Source organism: Tursiops truncatus, chromosome 5 (genome assembly GCF_011762595.2).
Source record: "Tursiops truncatus isolate mTurTru1 chromosome 5, mTurTru1.mat.Y, whole genome shotgun sequence".
NCBI lineage: Eukaryota > Metazoa > Chordata > Mammalia > Artiodactyla > Delphinidae > Tursiops > Tursiops truncatus.
In genome coordinates this window covers 136,240,125-136,255,856 of record NC_047038.1, presented here as the reverse complement: position 1 = coordinate 136,255,856, position 15,732 = coordinate 136,240,125, and the positions used below count along the sequence as shown (strand labels likewise).

Below are 15,732 nucleotides of genomic sequence, written 5' to 3'. Positions count from 1 at the left end.
AAATTGACTGCCTTTCTATATACCAGCAATATACAATTAGAAATGCTAGATACAAGATCGCTACTAAAAAATTGACTGCCTTTCTATATACAAGCAATGTACAATTAGAAATGCTAGATACAAGATTGATACTAAAAATTGATTGCCTTTCTATATACCAGCAATGTACAATTAGAAATGTAATTTTCAAAAAGCGATTTTAGTAAGAGACCATAGAAAGAAATCTAAATAATGATGCATCACATCTTTATAAAGAATAGTTTAAAACTGTACAGACAATAAAGAAGACCCAAATAATCGGAGAAGCATAAAGTTCTCAAGGACAGAAAGGTCGTTACAATAAGGATGTCAATTCTTCTCAGAATGAGCTATACGTGCAAGGCTATTTCAATAAAAATCACAGCAGGAGTTTTCAAGGAACTTGGTAACCTATTTCTGAAAACATATATTGAAAAGTAAAATGGTGAGGATGCTCGAAAAGGAGAGGAAAACAAGGCGACTTCCCTACCACACCGCTTCTGTAACGCTACAGTAATTGAGACAGGGTCAGTTTGGTACACAGGGGGGCACAGTAAACCCAAGGAACAGAACAGAGAACCGAGAAACAGGCCAGATCAGATACAAAAATCTGACCTGTAAGTTGGCTTTGCACATCATTGGAAGAAAGTGTGACTATTCAATAAATGATGTCAGGGGCTTCCCTGGTGGCGCAGTGGTTGAGAGTCCGCCTGCCGATGCAGGGGACGCGGGTTCGTGCCCCGGTCCGGGAAGATCCCACGTGCCGCGAAGCGGCTGGGCCCGTAAGCCATGGCCGCTGAGCCTGCGCGTCCCGGAGCCTGTGCTCCGCAACGGGAGAGGCCACAACAGTGAGAGGCCCACGTACTATAAAAAATAAAAATTAAATAAATAAATGAATAAATGATGTCAGGACTCTATGTGATACCCTAGTGAAGAACCTCACATCGATAAGATGAATTACAGATGAATCAAGGACTTAAATGTGGAAACCAAAGTTTAAACAGCCAAAGATCCCAGTAAAAACTGGGCAAAAGACATCAGCAGGCATTTCACAGCGAAGGATATCTGAGTAGCCAACAAAAATATGAAAATTTTCAAGCTCACTGCTAATAAGAAGAAACAAATAGGAATTAACATTAAGGTACAATTCTACACTTACTGTAATACCCAGAATTAAAAGAATGCCAAATCAAAAGGTTGGGGAGAATGCAGAAAAACAAAATTTTGTATATTGTTGGTAGAACTGTAAATTGGTCACTTTTAAGAATAATGTAACTCTACCTCATGAAGTTGAAAATATTAATTTCTTAAGACAGCAATACCATTCTCAGCTATAGATTCGAAGAAAGTTTTCTTGCACTTTGGGCAAGGAGCGTTGGAAATAAGCCAGACATTCATCAAAGCGGAAAAGACAAGAAAGGTTGCCTATTTATACAATGGAGTACGGTCCGTCACAGAAAGCAAAGGATCCGAGCTCTCTGCATCCACGTGAACTGGAGAAACATCAGACCGCATCAGGTCACAGGAGTAAGCACGTAGTATTACCCCACCGATATATACTTCAAAAGAGGCAAAACAATTTTTACAGGCTAGTTCACAGGGAGATGTGTACATGCGGTAAAATTACAGAGAAAATTGGGAGGTCGAGGAAAAACAGAGAAACTTAAGACAATGATTATATGTGCAGGAATAATAGGAAGGTACATCAAGGAAGCACAAAAAGAAGGGATTTCACAACTATTGGAAGAGTCACTTTTCTCGAGTCTCCTATGGTGCGTGACGTCAAGCCACAAAATGCTGCGGTAGGCGTCCTGGACGGTAGTTTATCTTCTGCGATCTAACCACTCACATGCATCACACACACACGCGTGCACACACGCACGCACACAGGACGCTGCCTGTCCCGACACACGTCCAGCCGGGCGTGCAGGTGTCACGCGGCCCTCCCGGCACTGACCTGTGGGAACAGAACTCCTGTCACTGCCACTGCTGTCACGGATCCTTTGTCTCGGACCCGGGAGCCTCCTGTCTGCAATCAGCATCCATGAAACTGTGGTAGGTTAACTTGCTACTTTGCAAGGAGGGCCAAACCTTAAACCATCTGCAGTTTTTACAACATTATGCGATCCTCCACATGAAAAGAAGGCAAGAGGTGTAGGACGGCATGGTGAGAAAACATCTCTACGAGGGTTAGAAAAATGGATTTTAGTACGTGTTGAGTTATAAAACATGAATGAGATCTAGGGCAGCTACTTTACTTCTCTGGCTTGTTTGCTTATCTATAAAATGAAGGGTTGAATAACACCATCTCTAAAAATAGCTAGAATAACTTATCCTTCTCAAAGCCTAAAATTAGAGATGTAAGGGAAAAAATAACCTGAAACGCATAGGCACAGAAAAAAGAACTTGAAAGAAAAAATGTAACTATATATAAATGTTAAAGATACAAATTGTGATGACAGCAAGTATAAAGTTTATCTTATCTGTATTGAAATATTTATCTGAAATATACCATAAAGAGAAAATTCTCTTTTAACTTGTATATCAAAGGGAAAATAAAGAACCCCACAAAGAAGCTCAAGTGAAATATTTTCATGACATACAAACGCCAGTGAAGTGAAAAATCTTCCCTGAGACCACCCAACCCTGACAAGTATATTCACATAGGATTTAAAGACTAATATTTGTATGACATACGGTAGGTGGTCTTTTGCGTGGGTGAAATACTCCAGCTGACTCTGGTTCATGAAAGCTTCTAGGAGAATTATGATAAATTTCTACCTGGCCAACTATAATGTTAGCCTAAATGTTTAATTCTGCTTTCAGAACTGGACTTCTTCCTTGTAATGAAATATTCAAATTTCTTAGTTCTGGGTGTATGTACGTATCTATGGATACTGGATAGTATGGATAAAACGTATGCATGGACACTGCTCTTTCTTTTTATAGCTTACTATTTATCTTATTGATTTGGCTATAAGGAAGCTCAAATGTAAAAGTTTTGGCACTCGTGGTAACTCTGGCACAACCTTCATTCCTTTACTTGGCTTTTGATTCTCTATTCCTCATTTTATAAATTGTTTTACTCTGTATGTAATTTTTTTTACCATATATTACCTCAAATTACTATCAGATGTAGATAGAAACAGAGCTTAAATAAGGTTGTAAATTTCTTGGATCATCAGAAAAACGTAAGAGAACAAAAGATGCCATTTAAAATCACAGCCTCAAAATGAAGCAACTTGAAAGACTGTAACAGTTGTTACACTGTTGGAATTTCAAGTATGATCACTTACTTGCATATGTCATCTTCTGGGTCTTCAAGCCCAAATCTCTCATCAAATGTGAGCTGTATCCATACATTTTCCTCTACTGCTACTAATCTCCATACCAAGACCATATTTCTTGGATAAGTATGAGGAAACCTCGGGCTGTGAATACTTCCATTAGTAGACACAGTAATAATTCTCTCATGCTGGGGATCTTGTACTCCTGAAAGTAAAAACATAAGCATAGACACACACTTAGAACAGACATTTCAAAAATTACAGGTTTCAAAATAACTTCTGAAAAAAGGGAACCAATACAAGCCCAAAGTTTCCCATGAACTGTAATTACTACATGATTTCAACCCTTAAATGACCTCGAAAAACGAAATGAGGTCAAAGCAATGGTATCAATTTCTTGTTGTAAGGGAACTAACAGCGATCTATGAAGATATGAAATTATAAGAAATGTTGCAGGACTTCTCAGTGACTTTAAAAGGCTAACACGAATTTTAAATTTCTAAGAGGAGAATACAGTATAAAATCGCTTCCAAGTTTATTAGGCATGGCAACCTTTTACACGGTGAAACGCCAAAATACATTGTTATTAATATCTTCTTCTTTTGCTTAGATTGTTGGGGGAGACATGAGGGGACGGGCAAATTGAAACAATTTGTTGAGACAAAGGTGTTCTTTTTTTTATTGAAGGATAGTTGACTTACAGTGTTTCAGGTGTACAGCAACATGATTCATTTATATATAGATTTTTTTTCAGATTCTTTTCCATTATAGGTCACTACAAGATATTGAATATAGTTTCCCGTGCTATACAGTAGGTCCCAGTTGTTTATCTATTTTACACACAGTAGCGTAGAGACAAAAGTGTTCTTTTTTTTTTTTTTTTTTTTTTTTTTTTTTTTTTTTTTGATAGTATATACAACTTTACTCAACAAATTTGAAATCAACATGAAATAAGTGACTCCCCCCAAAAAGTAAATCATCAAAATCGATTGAAGAAGAGGCATCAGATCAATATCTGTACGAGTCAGGAATCAGTCAGAATATAGACACTATGCTAGGTGTTTCAAACCAAGGGGTTTAATACAGGGGATTTGTTACATAGGTAGTGGAAGAGCTAAGAAACCTCCTAGTGTTCCCGGTGAATTTAAGGTTCTTTCTTCGTCGCAAGAGAATTTGGAGATGAAGTGATAGGTAAGAAGTACATTTATTTGGAGAGAAACACACTCCACAGACAGAGCGTGGGCCACCTCAGAAGGTGAGAGAGAGTCTCAAAATATGGCATGGTTAGTTTTTATGGGCTGATGATTTCATAGGCTAATGAGTGAGAGGATTATTCTAACTATTTTGGGGAAGGGGTGGGGATTTCCAGGAATTGGGCCACCGCCCACCTTTCCGACCTTTTATGGTTGGCATCAAAACTGTCCTGGCACTGGTGGGTGTGTCATTTAGCCTGCTAATGTATTTCAATGAGCGTATAATGAGGCTTAAGGTCTACTGGAAGTTGAATCTTCGGGCGTCTTAGACCTAGTTGGTCTTTGTCATGTACTATGGCTTTATCATTCTTTTAAAGGTTGTGCCCTGCCTCCTTCCCTCCTCTTTCACTAGGGTTACCTAGCAACAGTGGGAAGCTGGCAGGACGAAGCAGAGAGGTACCACCAGCAGAGGCCAGTCTGGTCTTTGAGGGAGGGGCTGAGAATGGTGACTGAAGCCACACCACAAAGGGGATGCAGTTGCTGTCAGAGATGCTACCCAAACCATGGGAGAAGGGGAGAAGGGACACCCTTGCTTCTCCCCACTCCCCTTCTTTCATTTTTTGAACCAGCGCCTCCCATTGGCCAACCTACCTGGAACCAGAGGGCAAGTGAGCCTGAAAACGTAGCTCCCTGAGATACAGAGCAAAGCAGGGAAGGGTGGGCAATGAGTCTGATGGCAAACAGGGCATGCCTGGCTCAAAAGTGTTCTTATATCCACCCAACTGAGAGTTCATAATGAGAGGAAACAAATAATTGGTATTTGGAAAAGGAGCAGCTGTTTACCTACACGAAGAAAATCTAAGAAGTAAGACAGTTACACTTTTTCAGGCCATGCAAATCCAATCCATTGTTTGCTAAATTCCAGTTAAAAAAAACAAACCTGTTAAAGACTCTTTTATTCAATTTCTAAAACAATTTAAAAGTCCTAAACTGCACCTTGAACACATGAAGTAATGTGCATGGCACAACACCCGACACGTTTTTTGTTCAACTTTGATACACTCATAACATCAGGACCACAATATTATACTGTACCAATACCTCATTAGTTTTCATGATTTAGAGATATGCTTCATAAGACTGAACTTTGTATTTGCAGTATCATACAGAGAGAAGAATATCATTACTTTATAAGCACCATTTTTCCTTTATTTGCCCATTTCCCAACATCCAATCTCAATATATGCATAGTTACTTTCAGAAATATGAAAAAATTCTCATTTTATGGACTCCTTTTAGGTACATCCCATCAAACTGTGCCATACAGAGTTGTCTAAGGACTATTAAATCATTGACATTTTATACTAAACTACATTTTTCTTCTCTTTTTTTTTTCTTTCTATTATGGTTTTCTGCCTTTTCCTCTTCAATTCTTTCACTCCCATACCCTACTTCCCTTTTTTTAATTGAAACATACCTGATTTACAGTATTGTGTTAGTTTCAGGTGTACAGCAAAGTGATTCAGTGATACAGACATATGTATCTACTCTTTTCAGATTCTTTTCCATTATAGGTCATTACAAGACGCTGAGTACAGTTCCCTGTGCTCTACAGTGGGTCCCTGTTGGTTATTTGTTTTATAGACAGTAGTACGGATCTGTGAATCCTAATTCCTTTTTGACCAATGGACTCCTCCATGCCAAGTTTGCCTGCTAAGTATTTCAACTCCACGTGCTCTCTCCATGATTTTACACCAATGACCCTGCTTCCCGCTCTGGAAGGCAGACTCTGAGGCGACCCCCGATGTCCCTCATGCGTCAGGAGCCTCTGCCTTGAGTGGGTGGAAGCTGTGACAAGGATGGGGTATTACTCCCAGGATCAGGTCAGTTAACTCTGAGTTAACCCAAAGTTAGATTATAGGAGAAGCCTAACCTAATAGGGTGAGCCCTTAACAGACGCTGGCCCTTCCTGATCTTAGAAATTCCAAGTGTGAAGACACTCAATGGGGAAAATTCTGTGTGGTGGCCTTGGAAAGGGAGCAGGTTGTGTGCCCAGGATGTGGGCGGCTGAGAGGTACCGAGAAAGAGGGGGCTTCATCCTGAAACCTCAAGAGACCTCGATGAATCGGAGGCAGACTCTTCACCAGCCTCCAGAAAGGAATCGAATCTCGCTCATACCTTGATTTTAGTCTTGTAAAACCTTGGAGCAAAAGCCCAGTCTCCCAGGCCTGGATTTCCGAGCTCCAGAGCTGAGAGCAAACAGGGTGTATAAAACTGCGGGTTCGTGGTGATTTCTTACCTAACAGTAGACAATTAATATACCTTCTGCTGTGCGCAAAGCTGTTTGATTTGCAAGTATGTCTTTTTGCCCTTCGTTCTTCAACGGCACTTAGAGTAATTGTAGCAACTTTTCATTTAGTATTTATGTGACTCAAAATACCTACTTCACACTGATCAAATGCAACTTAAGAATATGCTCTAAGAGACTTCTTGAATTCAAAAGACAATGTCAAGGGTTATTTATTAGTGAGAATATGATTCGGGTTAAAGAATACCTGTTTTATTGTTAAAACACCCCAAATACTTTTAAAGCAGCTTTTTCATTCTCTTAAACTCAGCTGTTTCAACAATGAGTCTGTTAAGTATGATTTTATACTGCCTAAGACAAGATAAAGACAAACATAATTTCCTTTGAATATATACAGTGCATATAATGGGGAATATCATCATATTAGTAAATATGCCTTAAGCGCCATAGGATGTTTAAATTAAATAATTATTATTTATAATTATCACTTGTGCAAAAGCACGTTCCCTCTCATTGGGGGCTAATGTTCGATATGGCCATAGGTTATATTAACATATATCAAATAATCAATACCTCTCCTGTGCACATAATTTAGCACCAGTAGATCTCGTAAGGACACAGAAGGATCTATCAAGTTAGATGAATTCTCCTCTATACTGACAAGTTTTTAAAGAAAATGATTATAATCTACTATTAAAATTAAGTTAATACATTGTCTGTTTTCAAAGATTTCTTTAAAAAATGAGATTATTTCCCCACTATCTAACTTTTAATACAATAGCCTGCATATGTCAGACGTGTTTTACAGCAGTAGCTTATATCAAGAGTCCTTCTCATTCTGGCAGCTAATGTTTCTTTTAATGAATTAATTTTTTCCAATCAAATTTATTAAAATATATTATTTGCCCCATTCTGTCTCAAAAAAGAAAAAAAAAAACAAGAGTGCCTTATATCAGCCACAGCACTGTTTACAAATATAACAGTGTTTATGCTTTCATATGCGTAAACTACACGGCTACTAAAAGATCTGAGTTCTATTTTTATATCTTCAGTCAAAAAAGCACATGGCTAAAACGTATATACTTAGATTGTGTTTACATCTTTATTTTTTCCTTTATAGTCCACAATTCCATTAAACTATAATTAAGCATAATTTAAAGGTTGCAAATCTAGGCCTTATTTGTGGTAAAAGAATTGTAAATTTCCTTTGAAGTTAAATTGCTGCTGCCCCAAAATCATCTCAGAACGCAGTGAGGTTTGCCACCAAATACATATGATTTGCACATGACTGTCAACGTTACATGTAAATCTCAAACAACAAGGCCTATAATCGAAAAGGAAAAAAAAGAAGCGACAAAGAGTAGGATCTACCAAAATAAGACGTTGCATTCGTAGCTCAGCTGCTTAAAAACCGTCCTTCCAAACACAGAACTCTACTAGGGTTTTAGGGATGAGACAAGTACCTATTTTGTGACTACTTTATTGAACGTTTGCTTTTCCTAAACAATGGACAGTACACTCAACGGAAGTACCAAAGAAATGAAACAAATGTTTGTCAGCAATCATTAACGTGTTTACAACATACTCCTTGCAATGCATCCTCAACAGGAATAAGTCTTGCTCTTCCAGATAAGTCTTGTTCATCCAGATAAGACAGCATGAAGAGTGAAAATATATACATAAACACTAAATTTTAAAAATTAAAATTAACACCATTTCATATTATCCTACCCAACCCTCCTTGAGGTCAGAGTATTGAAAACTAACAATAGAAAAGGAAAAGAAGGGAGATTAATAATGTGAAGACTCTAAAATTGTTGACTAAATATGTTCACATACAATTCAGTTATGAAGAATCATTACACATCTGTATGTACTCAATAAGTTAACAGTAAAACCAAAGCAATTTCATAATATTTGCCATGCATTTCAGACTGTTAGCCCCTTTAAAAGTATATTTATTGGGCTTCCCTGGTGGCGCAGTTGTTGGGAGTCCGCCTGCCGATGCAGGGGACACGGGTTCGTGCCCCGGTCCGGGAAGATCCCACATGTCGCAGAGCGGCTGGGCCCGTGAGCCATGGCCACTGAGCCTGCACGTCCGGAGCCTGTGCTCCACAGCGGGAGAGGCCACAACAGTGAGAGGCCCGCGTACCGCAAAAAAAAAAAAAAAAAAGTATATTTATTAAGAACGAAAGAGGGAAGGAGTAAGAGAATCATGAAAAGCAAAAAAAAAATTTAATGCTTGAAAATCTGTATTATTTAAAAAGATAACATCAAAAAAGAAGTTCTGTAGGGAGTTCCCTGGCGGACCAGTGGGCAAGACTCCACGCTCCCAATGCAGGGGGCCTAAGTTCCATCCCTGGTCAGGGAACCAGATCCCACATGCATGCCACAACCAAGACCCGGAGCACCAAAATAAATACATAAATAAACATTAAAAAAAAAAGTCTGTGGGCAAGATGTAATTCCTAAAGAGAGAGAAACCATCCGTCCTTCTCCATGCTAACGCTTTAAGTTGGCAATAGCAGAAAAGACCTGGAGGATTAAGAATGAGGTAAAAAGAAAGGCCTCCAGTTTTGGTTTAGCTTTAAGTTCTGAAGAATTCTGGTTCCTGTTCACATAGGGAGGGCGTAGGGATGTGTCCCCATAAACTGGTAGATTTCACAGGTGTCTTGTGAGATTTTTGATGCGTTTACTTCCAAATATATGTTATCTTCAAATTGCAATAGAAAAGGTATTTCTGTAATAGTCAGGTGCACCTATTTCCAGATCCTTCCTTGATGCATACACATGCGCACTGGTCTCACTTGTGCTTTGATCTGCTCACTATTTTTTTTTTTTTTGCCTGTGATAATCCTTCTTTATCTCAATCTTGCTAGTTTTTTATACGGCTATTTCCATTTTCAATCTCATCAACTCTTAATTAGCAAATTTCACTTTTAACAAAAGTTAGTTAAAATCATTTGACATATATATACATGCACACATACCAACATATATTTGTTGCTAGTTTCACTGGCTCCATAAATTGGCACTTTTTGCCTAGAAAATCCAGAGTAATCTCACCTAATCTTACTTGATTCTGTAGCGAGAACGTATACTTGAACTCCACAGCGCAAAGAAATCGCTCTCCATAAATTCCAAACTATATAGAAGTACCTTGTTTTCATGCTTAATATTCTAAATTCTGACTATTGTACAAAAGTACAATAATACTTAATACAATAACACAAAAAAACTGAGGCTCAAGTTTTTGTTTTCTTATTGGCTCCATCTACTGTTTCCCATACTTTAAAACAACAGCAAAATAAAACAATCAAAAAAAGTTAGTGTCGTCTACCTCAAACTGTTTACAAATTGCAAAAAAAAAGGTTCACTAAGGAAAAATAAAAGATTGCTATATTCAGTAAGCCATAAAAACAAATGCAATTATTTAAAATATGCCCAATGGAAGTTCTTGAATTTATTCCAGGAGATAATCATTTTATGCCTCAAGGGAATGAATAGTCAAAAATCATATATTGAGAACCTATTATGTTTCATGCACTGTACCAAGGGCTTGGGACATCAGAACAAGACAAAGCCTTGTCCTCTTAATGTGACAACTTCTAGGACTGTCATTTAGTATCATTCCTAGACTAGGTATTCTAGTAAATACATACTCAATTATCAAAACCCACTTCAGATGTCACCTTTTATGGAATGTAATCCTTAATTCCCTTTGTACATTCCTTTAGGGCTGCATTTTAAAAAATGTATTTTATTGAAGTATAGTTGATTTGCAACATTGTGTTAATTTCTGCTGTGCAGCAAAGTGATTCAGTTATACAGATATATACATTCTTTCTTATATTCTTTTCCATTATGGTTTAACTCCAGGAGATTGGATATAGTTCCCTGTGCTATACAGTAGGACCCTGTGGTTTATCCTTCCTATATAACAGTTTTCATCTGCTAATCCCAAACTCCCAATCCATCCCTCTCCCACCCCCTCTCCCTTGGCAACCACAAGTCTGTTCTCTATGTAGGACGGCATACTTTAATCATCACGCGTAGGCTGACGTTTCTGTCTTTTCTGCCACACTCTGAACTTCTAGTGAGGTAGAAAATCTTCTAGGCAAAACTGATTTTGAAGTCTGTAACCAGTATCTAGCTCTATGCCTGGCACATGGTACCACATAGTACATACTGTTAGTATAAAGAAACTTGATATCTTGGAACTTGGCAATAAAACAGTTTCAACATTCCATCCTTCATTCATAAGTTTCCAGAGACAATACATATGAGAATAAGAAGCTTTTACAATGTACATTCCTCCCCAATTAAAATCCCTTAATTCATATTTACTCCAAGTTCATCTATTATAACCTACATATATATTTCAGCTGAAGGTGACAGATTACTCATTACTGAGATTTGCCATTTTCTTAACATACTAACTCATTTTAAAATAAAACGTTTTATAATTTTACCACACTGAGAATGCCACAATTATTGTCATTATTTTATCTTAACTCTGAACTATGAATCAGTTGACAGTAAAAATCTGTTATTTTGTGACTTCCCTCATGGCGCAGTGGTTAAGAATCTGCCTGCCAACGCAGGGGACGCGGGTTCGAGCCCTGGTCTGGGAAGATCCCACATGCCGCAGAGCAACTAAGCCTGTGCACCACAACTACTGAGCCTACGCTCTAGAGCCCGCGAGCCACACCGAAGACCCAATGCAACCAAAAATAGAGTAATGAATTAATTTTAAAAAATCTGTTATTTTAGGCAAGACACTTGATATCAAGGTTTATTTTTTTATGAACTAAAGATAATCAGAGACTGTTTTAAAGTTCATATGAAACGATGCTCGTATAAACTAACCACCTTGATAATTACAAATCAGTATGTATGTGAAGGAGAAACTTTGTCCGTCATATTCGACCTAATTCAAACACAGTGAGAAAGAAAATTTATTATCAGGTATCCAGTTTTTCTGATGTTAGTAAATAGAAGATTGCTATGGAAGATAATGCAAAATTGGTCAATATGTATACGGAATCCAATTTCACAAAGATCAAACTGATGACGCAAGAAGCAGGAATTTTTCGGCAGTGATGCAAATTTCTGATTCCCTTCTACAGGCTGATTGCAGAAGGAGGAAAGAGGATAACTTTGTAGAAATATGCCATTTCTTTGACTTGGCACTATCTTTAAAAAGAGGTTTGAATTCTTTTGTATCTAAAAAGAAGTAAAAGAATTCAGCCATAAGCCTCCTACCTACCTATGAGCAACGGTAAGAAACGAGCGCCCATGTTCAGAAGTTCATAGCAAATCTTCCAAATGCAATGAGGGAAAGTTTATACACGGGCATCCGCATAGCATCCCTCCCCCTGCCCACCAGCGCTGTGAAGCAGCCCTGGTTGACTCTACCCAGAAATATGCCTGGAAAGTCAACATGAGTCCATTTCCCTCATTGCATGGATGGCTCTAAGGGGCCAGAGTGAATCCAATGGCTTTTTTTTTTTTTTTCCCCCTCAACAGTTGGGGATTAGACCATGCTGGGCACAGAAGTAAGGTCCAGAGCTGCTGTAGCCAATAAGCTGTCACATTAGAATCCAGTCTGATGGAAAAGTCAATGCACAGAAGTAGACAGACACACAGCAGTACAGCAAAGTGGAACCAGATCCCAGCTCAAACCACGCAGTAAATTCAGCCCATCTCTGGGCTCCTCGGGTACATGACTAAACAAATCACTTTTACTATTATTCGAGTTAGAGTTAAGATTTTTACGCATGCGACCAAAATCAAAATGGGCCGTGGTTCAGGCCCATTATCCTGGCGTGATTATTACTGGTGTTCCCTGTTCATGCTTGAAAATATCTGGATTAACGTTACAAAGGACACGGCAAGTAAGATCTGTAAAGTTCTTCTGCTATTGCGGCACGAGATATAGAAATGGTAATGATTTGACAGCATGGTATTTTAGCCTTAAGGTAGTGGTAAAAATAACCTATTTGGGTTTTATACAATGGGGTATGACATAACATTTTCAGTGAAGGCTCAATTATGGGAGACATACTGGCAATAATCTTCTTACCTCTTACGCTGCAGGATAAATCGCCAAGTATATAAACACAGAATCTCCTTAAAGCCTTTACTGCACACCAATTAGTAACGAATGTAATTGTATACACACACATTACACACACCATTACACAGAAACATGTTGGAGCAATGCTATTAGTTTTTCTCCTGCATTAAATGGTGCACTATTTTACATACCACAAGGCGGGTGAAACCAGAATATAGAACAGAGACAAATGAATAAAAGAAACGTTCACTTTAAAGATTCACTATTGATTTCATTTTTTCAATATTTAATTGACTCTCCTGTTGAATTAAAACTATTATTCAGTGTAGAAAGTTTACATTAACTACCAGGAGCTCTGAAATATTTTAAGCAGCGAAATGTATTTACGTGAAATATTATGACACATGATTAAGCACAAATTCATATTACTTAACCTCTAAGAAAACAAATATGCTTATTTAAGAAAAGCTATGTCCAATAAAGAACCTAGTCCATTTGGAGACTCAGGATCTGCCAGTGTATTGTATCTGCACTGGACATATCATTTACACCATTCAGATGGAATTTACCAGCAATTTCCAATGTGGAAAGCAGTGACCTATTTCTTTGTGAACACACAATGTCTAGTACAGTAGTGACGTTTTGATGGGAAGATGTTTAAAATGCATCAAGGAGGGCTTCCCTGGTGGCGCAGTGGTTGAGAGTCTGCCTGCCGTTGCAGGGGACACGGGTTCGTGCCCCAGTCTGGGAAGATCCCACATGCCGCGGAGCGGCTAGGCCCGTGAGCCATGGCCACTGAGCCTGTGTGTCCGGAGCCCGTGCTCCGCAATGGGAGAGGCCACAACAGTGAGGGGCCCACGTACCACAAAAAAAAAAAAAAAAATGCATCAAGGAAAATAATCATGAAACAGTAATCAGTACAAACTTACTCGTTAAATAAGGCCATTCGTATGACTTAAGTGAATTTTTAAAGTATGTTTAAAATTCTCTCTTATGTTAAACTCTGAATTAGGCAAAATACATGATTTCTAAGAAACAATAAAATAGGAATCTGTTTCAGCCTTAATATATTCAACCATCATCAGTGTTGAAGAATGAGACTTTGCTGCTTCTAGTTATATTTATCATTAAAGATGAACGCATATAATTTATAGGTAATGAGCCTATGAGTTTCTTACGAGTAACATCCAAAGATAGGAAAAATAATAAATTTGGTCACTTCTATGCAAATCGTGTCCTCCCATCTTATGTTTTAAATGTTATTAATTAAACACTCTCAATAATGGAGAGCGTTTGGGTTTGCAGCTCTTTCCGTAAGCAACATTTGAGGTTTACAAGTTACATCTGCAGCAGGATCTTTGGTTTCAGTGGTAATTCCACATCAAGATAGCAGGAATAAGAGAAGAGCAGTTACCCTGGGCGTGACTGCCCTTCACAGGCCACGGTCAAGCAGACCTATGCTCATGAATATTCTAACCATTCTGCCCTGCTAGAAAACATCACCTCCCTACCCCACCCTCCAAAACCAACAACTGTCCTCAATCGTAAAGCGATGTTAGAATGTGTATAAAACACAACTGTGAGACTTTTAAAAGAAGTGGAAGTCGCAAATGAATAATATCAATAAAACACATAATTTTGGTGGGGAAATAGATTACTTAAATTTTATTTCTCAAAGCAAGGGCATTTTTTTATAATGACCAGGAGATATCAAATCATGCCAAGCTATTTCATCTCAGCGTATGTTATTTTATCATCTAGTTGGGCTATTATAAGGGAGAAAATAAGCACAAACATGAAGATGTCGAATAATTGGCCTGAATATAACCGTTAGCAGAGTTCTCCCGCAACAGCTAGTTTTATGACAATAGTTTTAAAATCAAACCAAAGATCCAGAGACAAGCGGTCTAAAAAGAGGAGCTGAGACACAGGATGGAACAGAGTCACGGAGAGACATATTTTGAATTTTGAACACGATTTCAAAGCAGGAACTGAACTGAACTTTACAGAGTCCACTGGAAGTTTCGTTTGTGAGGAGGGATGACTCTCGGACACTCCTTATCACTGGTTCCTTCAACGTTATTCAAAAATACCTACTCCCCTAGCTTCTGATCTCAGGGAAGATTCTGAGGATACGTCTGTCAGACTGGACGGTGTCAGATGCCACAAGAAGATTAAGAATCCTTCTGCGTGGTATTTGCACTGTTTACGTGACTGTAATCTCCAGCCAGCAAATGGACCAGCTGCATTCGTGACCTCCCAGCAAGGGAACAGACCTGTCTCAACAGAGCATTTCCTTGAAAATTCTTGCCCATGAAATCTGATTTTGATGCTGAAAACTCTCCACCCATGTTTCCTATAAATCCATCCATCCCTCTTCTGAAAGAAATCAAACAATTGTCCAAAGAAATGGAACAAAGTTACGGAAACACATGCCCAGGGAGTGAGGGGAAGCAGGAGAAAACTGGCGGGAGAAAAAGTACAAATTGTACTTAATTAAATTACAGCAACTGTAGTAATACTAATTACCTTGACATGTGGCTATCTATCACTCTTATTTTCCAGTAGAGATCAGGCTTTTTAAAGAAAGATATTCATAACAGAAGCCTGAAGAACAACTATACTAATCACTTAAAACACATGATTTAAATTTACAGAGATCTATTCCTGCAGAGCCACACAAACCGTCAAAATATTTATTTTATAGCAGCCATCATACTTTCAAATTTGATTGCAATGTTGTAATCCTGTTAAAAGTCATCCGGAACAAAAGATTTACGATGGGGAAGCAACATACCAAGAAAAAGCCCCTGATATAAAAAAATGTATTAAGACTTTTACTCAGGA

The 15,732-nt window shown here is 38.3% G+C and overlaps 1 protein-coding gene across 2 annotated transcripts in view; it reads right to left on the bottom strand.

Moving 5' to 3' along the window:
• Positions 1-15,732, bottom strand: part of PDGFC (platelet derived growth factor C) — a 219,346-nt gene that overhangs the window by 87,702 nt on the left and 115,912 nt on the right. For both annotated transcript variants that reach the window (XM_033857426.2, XM_073805625.1), the window contains exon 2: positions 3,315-3,510. In XM_033857426.2, coding sequence (XP_033713317.1) covers positions 3,315-3,510 — 196 coding nt within the window. The remainder of the gene's footprint in view (positions 1-3,314; positions 3,511-15,732) is intronic.